Source organism: Glycine soja, chromosome 6, assembly GCF_004193775.1.
Source record: "Glycine soja cultivar W05 chromosome 6, ASM419377v2, whole genome shotgun sequence".
Taxonomy (NCBI): Eukaryota; Viridiplantae; Streptophyta; class Magnoliopsida; order Fabales; family Fabaceae; genus Glycine; species Glycine soja.
This window is the reverse complement of record NC_041007.1, coordinates 22,431,698-22,447,249: the sequence shown is the minus strand read 5'-3', so window position 1 is coordinate 22,447,249 and position 15,552 is coordinate 22,431,698. Positions and strand designations below refer to the sequence as shown.

At 38.2% G+C, this 15,552-nt stretch overlaps 1 protein-coding gene across 2 annotated transcripts in view; it reads right to left on the bottom strand.

Moving 5' to 3' along the window:
• Nucleotides 1-620: 620 nt before the first annotated feature.
• LOC114416707 (acyl-protein thioesterase 2-like) overlaps nucleotides 621-15,552 on the bottom strand; it is a 37,007-nt gene continuing 22,075 nt past the window's right edge. For both annotated transcript variants that reach the window (XM_028381682.1, XM_028381683.1), the window contains exons 10-11: nucleotides 1,407-1,500; nucleotides 621-1,106 (exon numbers count right to left, since the gene is read on the bottom strand). In XM_028381682.1, coding sequence (XP_028237483.1) covers nucleotides 1,019-1,106; nucleotides 1,407-1,500 — 182 coding nt within the window. In that variant the 3' untranslated portion in view covers nucleotides 621-1,018. The remainder of the gene's footprint in view (nucleotides 1,107-1,406; nucleotides 1,501-15,552) is intronic.

Below are 15,552 nucleotides of genomic sequence, written 5' to 3'. Positions count from 1 at the left end.
TTGTGAAAAAACAAACTATTTATTTTTTTTCGAAATATTGCCACAAATTGCAAAAAAAAAAAAAAAAAAAAGACCCGCTATAATTTGCAGAACATAGGTTTGGATATAACCAAACCAGACTAAAATTGGCAGGTTTAAATTTTGAGGACAAAAAATAAATTTTTTTACCGGAACAAAATTCAAAATTTTCCTATTAGAATGAAAAACATATTTTAACTTCAACAAAAATACAATAATATTCATTAGCAATAACAAGTTTACATCTAAAAAAAATTTTAAAAATGAGAAATTAATATTATGCAAAATTTTATAAAAAAAAAGATAAAAATTATAAATTAATATAAATGACTATATTGTATTTATAAGATAAAAAATTAATAAAATAATTATTCATGCGTAATCCTTATTAGATGCGTTTTATTTATCTACCAAATATTTTTAACTAAAAAAAAAACATTTTAAAGAAAATAGTAGTTCAATCCAGTTTTCGCTCATTCTAGACCGATTTGACTAGTTCTTGAATGATTTTTACCGATTCTAAAAAGAATCCGTTTTTGTGTTAACAGACTAGTCAACCCAACGGATCAGTTCTTCCCAGTCTCACCAACCAGTCAGTCAAATTCGGTTTCAAAAACAATGGCAATTATACAAAATGAAACCATGTACAACCATGGTAATTAGTTTCACTTGAGAAGCTCACTCAAAGAAGATCAGCGCTCCAAGCTATATCCAACACTAAATAAGATCATTTAACAAAATGAAAACCCAACTAGCATGGTAGAATTCTCTCCAGCATAATATATTAGCAGCATATTCCATCACCATGCTTTAAGAACCACCGTGTTTTGTTTCAATAACAGTACTTTGTCATGAAGATGCCCTCAAACTCGAGTGTTTACAAAATGCGTAGCGGATATATTATGCATATCATCAACAGAAATCTAAGCAAATCTGCAATAACATAAAATTACAATGGACCAAAAACGAAAAGAATTATTTTTCACATTTTGCTTGCTAACTAAGCAATGTTCCCCTCAAGGCCCAATTTTGATGTTAGCCAAGCACAAACCTCATCCATCTCTTCTGGAATGGTGTAGTGTCCAAGCCTGTTTATGTGTAGATTCAAAGGAAAAGTCCAAATAGAATTTAAATGAGAGTAATGGTCATGCATTGGCACTGTAAAATACTTTTACACTGTCGCTCAATCACACTTTACTGTTAATATGACTTTTAAAATAATTATCATAAAAGTCAACAAACTTATCATATATTGTGGGTTGTGATTGAATGACAATGTAAAACTTTTTATACTCTAGTGTATAATCTTTTTCCTCTTAAAATATACGGGATAAGGAGGACTTTTTAAAAACTAGATCAAAACATGAAAAGGTATTTTCGGTTATTACCCGTTATAAGCTTTAAAAGTTACATCCTGAAATCCAGTTGAACTTAAGCACTTTGATGATTTCTCACCAAACTTATAAGGAACAACATCGTCAACTGAAAGTATATAAATGCAAATGTTATTCAGTCCACAATTCAAAGTTAAATTACCAATAGCCATAATGTTGGCGAAAATGAGCTTAAATCGAGCAATTAGCACATTATACAACAAAACTGTGGATTATTTGCTACTAAATGTATGGAAATCTGTATACAATCTAGATGAACAGATTTAAACATTAAACAATGGTAATTATCAACGAAACATATAGTTTAAATAATAAATAAGGGTCGTCCATCTGGGTATACCTTAATCAAATAAAGGAATGCATTTAGAACATCAAAGAAATAGCAAATCACCAACTTAGGTCACCTACTTCTCAGCCCTTGAATGATTTAGGTTTTAACACCTTGAAGCTTCTAGAGAAGTGGAGTAGAAGTGTTTGTTTAAAATATAATAATCTTAAGTTGTGCTTAGAAAAGATTGTTATTAGAATAATTTAGTCCAAATGTTGTTGTTTCAGTAAAAAATAAAGCAAAACCAAAGTGCCAACTCTGCTAGAAGCCAAGATCATATTTTATGTATATCCCTCATACAACTGGCTACATCTCAATTGGTAAATGTCATAAAACTTGCATGGTTCTTCTCTCAATGTACACTACGTGTACATCTAAGTCAGACACATAGGATCAGTTACTCTTGTTGTAAGTAATTCAGATTGTTATTGTTAGTTAGTGGTCAAATCAGTTTCTGTTAGTTAGTGGGCCTATAGGTTTGTTAGAGTCCAAACTGTTAGTGTGACAGTTGGTGTTAGTTGGATACTTGTAAAATATAGAGTGCAATATCAATTTGATTGTTTTTTCCTTTTATTCTCTGTTCTTCTTCTCTAAAACATTGTATTGTGAGATAGAGTGTTCTTGCACTAACAGTGGTATCATGAGCTTTGTTCGAATTCTTGGAGTGAGAGTTCTGGGAAAATATGGCTTCTGCAAGTGGAAATCTTACAATCTCCCAATCTGTTCTAACCAACAAGAACTATGATAGGTGGTGTGCCTAGATGAGACTTATCTTTCGATTTCAAGAAGTCACTGAAATAGTGAGAGATGGGCTCCAAGAATTGGAGAAAAAATCATCTGATGCACAAAGAACAGCCCATCGCGATGCGGAGAAGAGAGATGACAAAGCCTTGTTCATCATTCATCAATGTGTAGATATAGATAATTTTGAGAAGATTGTCTCAACCAATACAGCAAAGGAGGCATGGGACATTCTTGAGAAAGCACATGGTGGTGCTGATAAATTGAAGAAGGTGAAGTTGCAAACATTAAGGAGGCAGTATGAGCTACTGCAAATGAATGAGGCTGAAAGTGTTGTTGAGTACTTCACAAAGTTGTTGACCATTACAAACCAGATAAAAACTATTGGTGAAATACAAGTGAAAGAACTGCAAGGTTCTCTTGAAGAACAAGAAATGAGAATGAATGAAAGATCCAATATTGAGCAAGCCTTAAAGGCACAAACTTCCAGAAAGAACGATGGAGGTAGTAGCAAGAACAAGAAGGGGAAAGGAAAATGGATGAGCAACAAGTGGCAGAACACCGGTGCAGAACAAAGGAGTGCAACAGATCAGAATCACAATGAAAGTAAAAACAACAAGAATGGAAGTCATGACAAGTATTGCAAGAAGAAATTCAACAAGGGAATTCAGTGTTACAATTGTCAGAAGTGAGGACATTTTGCTGATGAGCGTAGAAACAAACAAGTGCAAGATAAAGAAGATGAGACACAACTTGCATATGATGATGATTCTGATTCAGAACATGTCTTGCTGATGGTAACAACAAAATCTGAAGGTGATCCTTCTGATCATTGGTATCTGGACACAGGCTGTTCAAATCGCATGCCAGGAAGAAAGGAATGGTTCATTGATGTCAATAAAAGGTGAAAAGCAAGGTGAAGTTTGATGACAATTCAGTAGTTACTGTTGAAGGAGTTGGCAAAGTGATGGTTAAAAGGAAGGATGAAGTGAAGACTTGCATTACAAATGTTCTTTATGTTAGAAAATTGAAGAACAATCTGTTGAGTCTTGGGCAATTAGCAGAAAAGGGATATTCTATGAGTCTAGAGCAGAACGCAATGAGGGTGAATGATGTTAATAGAAAGCTGATCCTGAAGTTCCTTTGTCAAAGAATAGGACTTTCAAGTACTTGAGAAAGAGTGCATTGCTGCCACCTTGAATGAAGTGCACTGGTTGTGGCATTACAGATTTGGACACCTGAATTTCAGAAGTTTGAACCTACTACAAAGCAAGAAAATGGTACAAGGTCTTCCACAAATAATGGAACCACAACAGATATGTGAAGACAGTTGTGTGAGCAAGAAGACCATAAATACATTCAAATCCAAAGTCCCTCTCAGATCAAGGGACAAATTAGAAGTGATATATTCAGATGTATTAGAGTATATGTTTGTATAACTGTGAAAACAGTTTTTAAGGGCACCCCACTGGTGTTAGACTGTTAGATTCTATTAACAGAATCTCCCTCTTTATGGTTATTTCTGTGTGCTTACTTCAGAGGTTCAGAGGTCTATATATACCTCTTTGTAACTAACATTATAACTAACTTTTTAGAATGAAATGATATCAGTTTTTCTCTCTAAAAATTTCTCTCTCACTCTCTCTCACTCTATCAAATATGGTATCTAGAGCCAATTTTTCGTAGTGTTCTTACCTTCTCAAGTTCCAGATCCTTTCATCTCAACCCATGGCTTCTGCATCTCCGAGTTTCATCTCTCAATCCTTTCCAAATTCCATCGCCGAGAAGCTCGATGATTCAAACTATCTCCATTGGTGACAGCATGTCGAACCGGTTATCAAATCACATAAACTGCAATGATTTGTTGTAAATCCAGTTGTTCCGCCTCGCTATCTCACGAAAGATGCTCGCATAGTTGATCGTGTGAATCCTAAGTATGCAGCATGGGAAGTTCAAGACCAAATGCTCCTTGTTTGGCTCCAATCCACTCTCTCGAAGTCAGTTCTATCGACTGTCCTTGGATCGAACCATTCCTACCAAGTTTCGGAAAAGATTCACTGAAGTCTCGTGCATGCCAACTGTGAACTGCGATGCACACAGTTTCGCTTAAAGGTAAATCCATTGATGAATATCTGCGTAAGATCAAAGGTTATGTTGATGAGCTCGCTGGTGTTGGAGTTCCGATTCGCCATGAAGAATATGTTGACGCTCTACTTGAAGGACTCTCTTTCGATTAGGTGCCTGTGATCTCAGTTATTGAGAGCAAGAAGCGTACTCCGTCCATCGCCGAGATTGAGGCCTTGCTTTTACGACCATGAAACTCGCCTTGTTCGCTACAATAAAGAAACTCAGGCACTAAGTTCTCCGTCCTTGAATTACACTCAAGGCTATTCACACTCCAATTCATACAAGTCCAGTGATTTTGGTGGCTCTAGGGGAGCGTATGGACGTGGCAGTGGTAGTCGTGGCAGTTTTCCTGATCGTGGTGCTAGACATAGTGATGGTGGCTCCGGAAGAGGTTGAGGTGGTGGCCGATTTGCCAATTTTCAGTGTCAAATTTGCCTTAAATATGGCCACACTGCAAATGTTTGTCGCTTCCAGTCTGATATGAGTTTTCAACTTCATGAATCATTGACTTTCTTTGATCTAGCCACACTTCAACCAATTCCTTACTCCTCTAGTTTTGCCAGAACCTCCAATACTTGGATTAATCCCAATTCCAAGCCTGTCGTTCCAGCATCAAATCAACCCAGTGCTATGCTTACCAATTCCTCCTCTCATGGAAATGGTCATGCTAGCTCCACCTGGATTCCAGACTCTGCTGTTAGCTTCCATGTGACTGGTGAATCACAGAATATCAGGCAGTTCACTCACTTTGGTGGACTGATCAGATTTTCATAGGAAATGGTAAAGGTTTAAGTATCTCTGGTGCTGGTTCCTCTTCATTTGTGTCCCCTAATGACTCTCACATCACCTTTAAACTTCACAAATTATTGCATGTTCCTTCGATATCAAAAAATTTGTTGAGTGAGTCAGTTTGCTAAAGATAACTCTGTTTTCTTTGAATTTCACCCTCACTTATGTCTTGCTAAATCTTAGGAGACCAATAAAGTCCTTCAGGGAGTTGTTGGTACTGATGGTCTTTACTCTTTTTGTAATCTCAAGCTGCAAGACAATTCTTCCCTGTTGTTGTCTACTTCAACTTCAGATAATTGCTTGTCTAATACAGCTCCTGCTGCCAATAAAAATTCTAATGTAGCTTCCAATTCTGTAATTTCATCTCCTAGCAATGTTAGTCTTTGGCATGCTAGGTTAGGTCATCCTAATAGTTATGTCATGAAGCTAGTCTTCAATCATTGTAATATTCCTTCATCTAATAAAAAAATTTCAGACTTTTGCTGCTCCAGCTGTATGGGAAAGTCTCACAGATTGACATCTCAAAATTCTACTTCTGTATACTCTCCTTTGGAGCTTATCTTCAGAGATTTGTGGGGACCCTCATTTGACTTCATATGTTGGTTTTAAATACTATGTGTCCTTTATTGACGTTTTTTCCAAATACACTTGGATATTTCCTATTAAATCTAAAGCTGAAACTCTATCTGTTTTTCAAGCTTTTAAACCAATGGTTGAACTGCAACTTAACACTAAAATCAAAAGTGTACAATCTGATTTGGGGGGGGAGGGGGGGGGGTTGAATACAGACCTATTTCTTCTCTCCTAACCTCCCATGGCATTTCTCACAGACTCATCTGTCTCCACACTCATCATCAAAATGGTGTGGTTGAAAGAAAACATAGACATATAGTTGACTTGGCCATTTGTTACATCATGCATCTTTACTTATAGTTTTGGGACTATGCTTTTACTATTGCTGTTTATTTAATTAATAGATTTCCCACTGCTTCCCTCAACTTTGCTATTCCTTTTGTTACTTTTTTCGATGACTCTGATTTTCAATTTCTTAAAACATTTGGTTGTGCCTGCTTTCCTTTGTTGAGGCCTTATCATACACAAAAACTTAACTTTCGTTCCCAAGAGTGTCTGTTTTTGGGATATTCCTCCTCTCACAAATGCTATAAATGTCTGTCTTCAACTGGCAGAATTTACATTTCCAAAAATGTCTTGTTTAATGAATTGAGGTTTCCTTACTCTAACTTATTTCCCTCCTCCTCTAATTCAATAAAGAATCTTGATTCCTACTTGTCTTAATCCTAACCTGTCTCCACCATTTGTGGTTCCTACACCTCAATCTTTTCAACTGTCTCCTTCCCATTCCCCTTCTACACCTTGTATTCCCCCTGACTTTTCTCCTATTCTAGTCAACCCTCCTACAGTCTCCCTTCCTATCTCTCATCAACCCTCTTCCTCTGAGTCTACTTCTGTACACCCTCAAACATCAATGTCCACCACCCTTAGTGAACCTTTTTCTGAGTCTGTTCCAGCACCTACTTACATCCCTGTTAACACTCATCCTATGCAAACAAGGTCCAAGTCTGGAATTCACAATCCTAGACTGCATCCTTCCTTATTTCTTGCTCATTCTGAACCCAAAACAGTTACACAAGCCCTGAAAAATTCAGATTGGTTTGCTGCCATGCAACAAGAGTATGATGCTCTGCTGAAAAACAGAACTTGGGACTTAGTTCCCCTACCTTCTAATAGACAGGCTAGTGGGTGTAAGTGGGTTTTCAGAGTAAAGGAAAATGATGATGGTTCCATCAACAAGTTCAAAGCAAGGTTGGTAGCTAAGGGTTTTCACCAAGTTCATGGTTTTGACTTTCATGAGACATTTTCTCCTGTGGTCAAGTCTGTCACCATTTGTATTGTTCTCACTCTTACTCTTACACATGGGTGAGAGTTATTTTAGCTTGATGTGAACAATGCTTTTCTAAATAGGTTTCTTGAGGAGTCAGTATTTATGACACACCCTCCTGGCTTTGAGGTTGAAGATAGGTCCCTAGTTTGCAAGTTTAACAAGACCCTCTATGGCTTGAAACAACCCCAAGGCAATGGTTTGATAGGCTGAAATCTACTCTACTTCAGTTTGGTTTTGTGGGAAGCAAATGTGGCTCTTCTCTGCTCACCTACAGGAATCAGGTGCATATTGTCTATCTATTAGTCCATGTGGATGATATCATCATCACAGGTAGCTCTACTTCTCTTATTCAGCAACTCACCACCAAACTGCACACTGCCTTCTCTCTTAAGCAACTTGGTCATTTGGATTATTTTTTGGGCCTAGAGATCAAGTACCTATAATAACTCTATACTGATGACTCAGAGCAAATATATTTGTGATTTACTCCACAAAACTCACATGGCTGAAGCTCATTCTATTTCCTCCCCTATGGTGTCTAATTGCAAGCTATCTAGGCATGGTGTTGATGTATTTCATGATCAAACTCTATACAGATCAATGGCAGGTGCCCTACAATATGCTACTCTAACTAGACCTGAAATCAGCTTTGTAGTCAATAAAGTTTGTCAATTTATGGCTACACCTCTAGACTCTCATTGGAAAGTGGTTAAAAGGATCTTAAGGTATCTCAAAGGTACTTTGTTTCATGGGTTACTTCTTCAGCCTGCTTCTATTACAAAGCCCTTGGCTCTTTGTGCGTTTTATAGTGCTGATTAGGCATCTGACGTGGATGATAGGCGTTCCACCTCAGGGGCCGCCATCTTTCTTGGCCCGAACTTAATATCTTGGTGGTCTCGCAAACAGAAAGTCACAGCCAGGTCCAGCACTGAAGTTGAGTATTGTAGTTTGGCTCAAACTTCTACTGAGTTGACATGGATTCATGCTCTACTAACAGAATTGCAAGTTCCCTTCACTACTCTTGTTCTTTATGGTGACAACCAGAGTGCTGTATCCATTGCTCACAATACTATGTTCCACAATCATACGAATCATATGGAAATTGATGTCTTCTTCGTTAGAGAAAAAGTTTTGGCCAAGCAGCTTTCAATTTTGCATATCCCAGCTCTAGATCAGTGGGCAAATGTGCTGATTAAGCCTCTTTCTTCAGCAAGATTTGAAGTTCTCAGGGGAAAACTCAATGTGAAGAGTTTTTCCTTTGAAAACTCTTCCCCTTGAGTTTGAGGGGTAGGTATTAGAGTATATGTTTGTATAACTGTGAAAACAGTTTCTAATGGCTGTTAGTTTTTGCTAACAGCACCCCACTAGTGTTAGGCTGTTAGATTCTATTAACAGAATCTCCCTCCTTATGGTTGTTTCTGTTTGCTTAGTTCAGAGGTTTAGAGGTCTATATATACCTCTTTGTAACTAACTTTTTAGAATGAAATGATATCAGTTTTTCTCTCTAAAATGTCTCTCTCACTCTCACTATCAAATAAGATGTGTGTGGACCCTTTGAGATCCAGTCTCTTGGAGGTAACAGGTACTTCGTATCCTTCATTGATGAACATACAAGGATGATGTAGATTTATCTATTAAAAAGAAAGAGTGAAGTGTTGTTTGTTTTTAAGAAGTCTAAATTGATGTGTGAAAAACAAAGTGGAAAGGTAATTAAGGTGATAAGGACAGATGTGGAGCTGAATATACTTCACATGACTTTCAAAAATAATTGTGATGAAGGGATGCTTCATGAAGTACCTACTCCTTATACACCCCAACACAATGGGGTGGCTGAAAGAAGGAACAGAACTATCATGAACATGGTGAGAAGCATGTTAAAAGGCAGGAAATTGCCTAAGTATTTTTGGGGAGAAGCTGTGTCAATAACTTGCTTTATTCTGACTAGAATTCCTACAAGAAGGTTGCAAGAGATAACTCCAGACAAAGCTTGGTCAAGAAGAAAACCAAATGTTTCTCATCTCAAGATCTTTGGCTCCTTAAGCTATAAGCATGTTCCAGAACAAGTGGGGAAGAAACTGGATGATAGAAGTGATCCAATGATCTTCATTGGGTATCATCCTACTGGAGCCTACAAACTATATGATCCAAAAGGCAAGAAAATAGTAATAAGCATATATGTGATAGTAGATGAGTCAAAGTGGTGGAATAGGGATGAGTGCAGTCCCGAAGCTTGTGTGGAAATGAGATTACTTGAGGACCAGATTACTGAACCAGAATTATCAGAAACCATTCAACCTAGAAGACCTCAAAGAAATAGGCAACAACCTCGGAGGTTGAATGATTGTGAGATACTGCCTGACAACCTTGTGATAGAAGAAGGAGTATGGTCCATCTAGCTTTGTTCATAGATGCAGAACCTATGACCATTGAGGAGACAATTAAAGATGAGAAGTGGTTGAATGCTAGGAAAGAAGAGCTAAATTCAATTGAGAGGAATCACACTTGGCAACAAGTTCCATTGCCTCAACATAAAGTACTATTGCAGTAAAATGGGTTTACAAGATTAAAAAGATGTCTGATGGAACTATTGCCAAGTACAAGGCAAGGTTAGTAGCAAAGGGGTTTCTACAAAAGGAGGGAGTGGACTTTCAGGAAGTATTTGCACCAGTGGTCAGGTTAGAAACAATTAGGCCAGTGACATCAATTGCTAGCTTCAAAGGGTGGTCTTTCCACCAATTAGATGTCAAATTTTCCTTCCTGAATGGGCCATTGGATGAAGAGGTCTATGCCAACCAGCCACCTGTTTATGAAGTAAATGGAGAAGATGAGAAGGTTTATAGACTTAAGAAAGCCTCGTATGGGTTTAAGCAAGCTCCAAGAACATGGAATAAGAGAATTGATTTCTTTCTAATGCAACAAGGCTTTCTAAAGTATACAAGTGAATATAGAGTCTATACTCGAGCATCACAACCTACTGATCTATTGATTGTGTGCTTGTATGTTGATGACCTGTTAATAACAAGAAGCAATGAAGGAGAGATCAATGAATTCAAAGGGTGTATATGGGTGAATTTGAAATATCTGATTTAGCGGAGCTTACCTATTTTTTGGGAACAGAATTCATTCCAACAAGTAAAGGAGTTTTCATGCACCAGAAAAAATATGCAACAGATATTCTGAAAAGATTCAACATGTTAGATTGTAATCCAACATTAACTCCTGTTGAAACTGGTACAAGACTGGTTAAAGAAGGAGATGAAGATCTTGTGAACTCAACTCAGTATAGGCAACTGGTTGGATCATTAAGATATTTGTGTACTACCAAACCAGATTTGGCTTATGCAGTTGGCTTGATAAGCAGGTTTATGGAGAAGCCAAGAGCATCTCATCAAGTAGTTGGAAAACGGATATTGAGATATATAAAAGGAACACTTGACTTTGGCTTGTTATTTCCAAATGATTTCCAATGTAGAAGTGTGGAGATTGTTGGCTATACAGATTCTAATTGGTGTGGAGATAAAAATGATCGAAAGAGTACGGGTGAATATGTTTTCATGTGTGGAAATGGATCAATCTCATGGAGTTCAAAGAAGCAAGATGTAGTTGTTTTATCCTCTTTTGAAGTTGAATATATAGCTGCATCATTTGGAGCATGCCAAGTTGCATGGTTGGAAACTCTATTGAAAGAAATGAAACTGAAAGTAGCTATACCTTTGAAGATGAGGACTGACAACAAATCCGTAATTCATTTGGCAAAGCATCCAGTTGCTCATGGAAGAAGTAAGCACATTTAGATTCGATTTCATTTCTTGAGGGATCAAGTAAACAAGGGAAACTTGGAGCTGGAATATTGCAGCACTGAAGATCAGATCGCAGATATATTCACCAAGCCATTAAAGGCTAATAGGTTTCACAGCTTGAGACAAATTGGGTGTTCTATCCTTAAACAAATATGAATTAAGGGGTGTGTTGTAAGTAATTCAAATTGCTATTGTTAGTTAGTGGTCAAGTCAGTTTCTGTTATATTAGTTAATGAGCCTATAGGTTTGTTAGAGCCCAAACTGTTAGTGTGACAGTTGGTGTTAGTTGGACTTGGGTCAAGTTTATAAAAGTTATTATGTGTATACTTGTAAAATATAGAGTGCATAGAGTACAATATCAATTTGATTGCTTTTTCCTTTTCTTCTCTAAAACATTATATTGTGAGTGTGTGTGATATAGAGTGTTCTTGCACTAAAATCTATTAGGACCTGTTTGGATACGAGTCACAAGTGCTTTTGAGAGCTTTTCTACTGGAAATATAGAGCTCTTTTAGTAAAGAAGCTCTCAAAAGCACTTTTAACCTTGTATCCAAACAGCTCTCAATAAGCTTTATTTACTCTACAAGACGGTTACTTCCCTTTGGAACAACCATTTTGACATCATCAAAAATCACTGGCTGTTTCTTTTTTTTTTTTTCAGCAAAGATATATATATATATATATATATATATATGAAAGGGTAAGACTGCGTACAATATCCCTCCCCCATACCTTCGCATAGCGAAGAGCCTCTGGGCAATGGGGTACGAAGTTTTATATATATATATATATGAAAGTACCAAAGGTACTAAATTACATATTAGGAAATGTCCAGTCAATTGGTTCCAAATCAGACTTGAAGCAGTTTAGATAAAAATCAAAAGCTAGTTACATATTAGTCTATAGGCTACTGAGATCCTATATTTATTGCCCTCTCCTGATTACAAAGCCTTCTCTAAGGTTACTTGTCCATTGATTAAAATGGATTACAAAATCTTTCTCCATATTTTTGAGCCATGTCCAAAGTAAGAATATTGCATCATCCATCAATTTGTTTCCATTGAAGGTTTCATTGGAGAAAACTATCTTGTTCCTGTGCTACCAAATAGTCCATGTCAGAGCCATCTATCAGCACTTCCATCTGTTACTCAATATTCTAACATCCTGCCCATGGACATGTTGAAGGAAGTGTTGCCTCGGGTTTTGTGGGAAAGCCCCTACAATGTTTACCCAGGACAAAGATTCCCACCATAGAGGGAGGGTTTTACTTCATTGGAAGAATAGATGGGTTGCATCTTGGTCGTTGTTCCTGCAGAATGGACATAACACATCATTCATCTGTACATGTCTCCTTCGCAGATTTATTTGTTGGTAGTTAATCTCTGATTAACCTTCAACTAACCTTCAACCAAAGAAGGATATTTTGTTTGGAATCTTTAGTTTCCATAATTCCTCAAACACTCCGTCCTGGTTCTCATTCATGGATTCCCCCATCAGCAAGTTGTAAGCACTTTGTGCTGAGTATTGGCCAGTTGGGTCTGCTTTCCACACCCAATCGTCTCTTATATGTGGCTAGACTAGATTGCCAACAATGTCTCTTCGGAAATTAGCAGCCATGTAGATCTCACTGTCAAACAATGGTCTCCTCCATATGAAATTCCACTCCCATCCTGTGTCCGTGTAAGTTCCCATTTGCTGGATAAGCTGATTTTGCTGACTGGAGATGAGATACAACCTGTGGTATTTTGCTATTAGTGGAGCCTCATCAGCAATCCAGCTGTCCTCCCAAAATCTGATCCTATCTCCACACCCTACCTTCCACACTATTCCATTTTGAAAGGCATTTCCTTGCTGCGATTGATGAAGAACCAGTTTTAGGTCCTGCCACCATAAAAATTCATTGCAGCCTCTTGTCATTGCCTCCATGCTCCTCCAGCCACCATATTTTGACTCCAATACCCTGGCCCATAATTCTCCTTGATGTTGAAATAAGTTCCATCTCCATCTGCCAAGCAATGCTAGGTTGAAGGTCCTGATGTCTTTGAGGCCTAAGCCCCCTTTTTCCTTTGGGAGACATACTGAATCCCACTTAATCAACGCAATCTTCTTTTGGTCAACTCCACCACCCCATAAGAATTGACGTTGTATACTCACCAACTTGTCCACCACTCTGTTAGGAACCCTGAAAAATGAAAAGAAATAGATATAAGGGTCACTCTCCCCCCAAAAGAGATGTGTCTTTGCTTCCATTTTGCTAACTTTCTCTCACAATTGTGAATGATAGGATCTCACAACTCACAACGCCTTGGATTTGCCCCAATTGGTATACCCAAGTAGATGAATGGTATGTGCAACAAGCTATAGTTCATGTAATTTGCAGCATCCCTCTGTCATTGATCCGACATTCCAATTGCCTCAAAACAGCTTTTTGCAAAATTAATTTTGAAGCCTGAGACAAGCTCAAAGGTCCTCAAAATGGCTTTGATTGCCTTGACATTTTTCATTGATGTCTCACCAAAAAATATTGTGTCGTCAGCATATTGTAAAATGCTGATTTTCACATTGTTTGTACCCACTGAGAATCCTCTGAATAGATTCTTGTCCACTGCCTGTCTCATCAATCCATTTAAAGCTTCAGCAACAATGTTAAACAAAAGAGGCGCTAGTGGATCCCCCTATCTGAGTCCTCTTTGTGGGATGAACTCATCCGAGGGGCTTCCATTGACCAATACTGAAATAGAGGCTGATCTTAGGCATCCCTCAATTCACTGGATCCACTTGGAGCAGAAACCTATCCTCCTCAACATGTATATCAAGAAATCCCATGAGACTGAATCATATGTCTTTTCGTAGTCTACTTTGAACACCATGCATGGCTTTTGACTCCTTTTAGCTTCGTCAACCACCTCATTGGCTATAGTCACACTATGCAGCAGATGTCTACCCTGTATAAAAGCAGATTGCCTTTCATCTATTATGGATGGCAGCACCTTCTTCAATCTGTTAGCTAACAGCTTAGCCACAATCTTGTACATACACCCTATTAGCGAAATAGGTTTGAATTCATTGAGGTTTTGTGGATCAGCTACCTTAGGGATTAAGGCTATAAAAGATGCATTGCAGCCCTTAGGAAAAATTCCATTGACATAAAATTCGTCCAAGAACCGGATAACATCAGGTTTGACTACTTGCCAGAATTCCTTAATAAACTTAAAATTCAGTCCATCTAGACCAGGACATTTGTCATTCCCACAATCCCCTACAGCCTTCTTTATTTCTTCCTCATGGAGGCGTCCCAGTAGAATTTCATTTTGTCGCTGTCCAATAGTCTGGAAACTAATCCCATCCAGTTATGGTCTACATTGCTCAGATTCTTGGAATCTTTGCTAGAAGAACAGCCGAACTGTCTCTTTCACTCTTCCCGGTTCATCAATCCAGGATCCATCAATCATCAGTCCTTTCAGAGAATTCTTTTTGTGATTTGCATTCATCAACATTTGGAAGTATCATGAGTTGCAGTCGCCTTCTTTGATCCATCTTGCCCTCGCCTTTGGTCTCAGTAAGGACTCGTGTGATTGGGCAGCTAGCCATAGGTCTTCCTGTAGTTTTTTTCGGGTCAGCATTTCTTAGGGAAATAATTGTCTATCAATTGTATCTTCTTTTAGTTTGTTTAGATCAACCTCAATTTTCCGTAACTTCTTTGATGTATCTCCAAAGTGTTCCATGTTCCAAACCTTCAACATCTCCTTGAGTCGTTTTATCTTTTCTTTTAAGCACAAAACCTCCTCATCCCTTTTGCTGATTGGATGCCCAATAGTCCTGAACCACTTACTTGAATGACTTGTCTTGAAACCAGCAATCAAGGATCCTGAAAGGTTTAGGTCCCCAGTCAATGTGTTTAGATCTGAGCAGAATGGGACAATGATTCGAGAAATTCCCATCCAAAGTGAATTGTGTACTACTAGGCCATTTGATCAGCCACTCAGGGGAGACCAGAATCTTGTCCAGCTTGCTCTTCGCAGATCCATTCGGTCTGAACCAAGTAAATTCTCTCCCCACCCATGGCGCCTCTTCTACCTCCAAATCCACAATTCATTCATTGAACTCCTTGATGCCGTTGTCCTCCACCCCCCTCTAGCAAGCACCCATTCTTTAGGAAGGATTTATGATATTATTAAAATCTCCCAGAGAGAATGAGTAGAGAGAGAAACAGTGGGTGGGAGAGAGTTAGGAACAGAAGAAAGGCTATTGAGAGGGACAGAGTGAGTTTGAGAGAGGATCCCAGACGGACCTACGTCAGGAACAGGAATGGACAGCAACAATGCTATAATCGAGCAAACTGGAGGGATCATACTGACATATCATCTTTCTACTTCACGCAATTTCCCGAGGACATAATCGAGAAGGACCTGTGGTACCACTTCAAAAGGTGGGGTGATATGAGGGAGATTT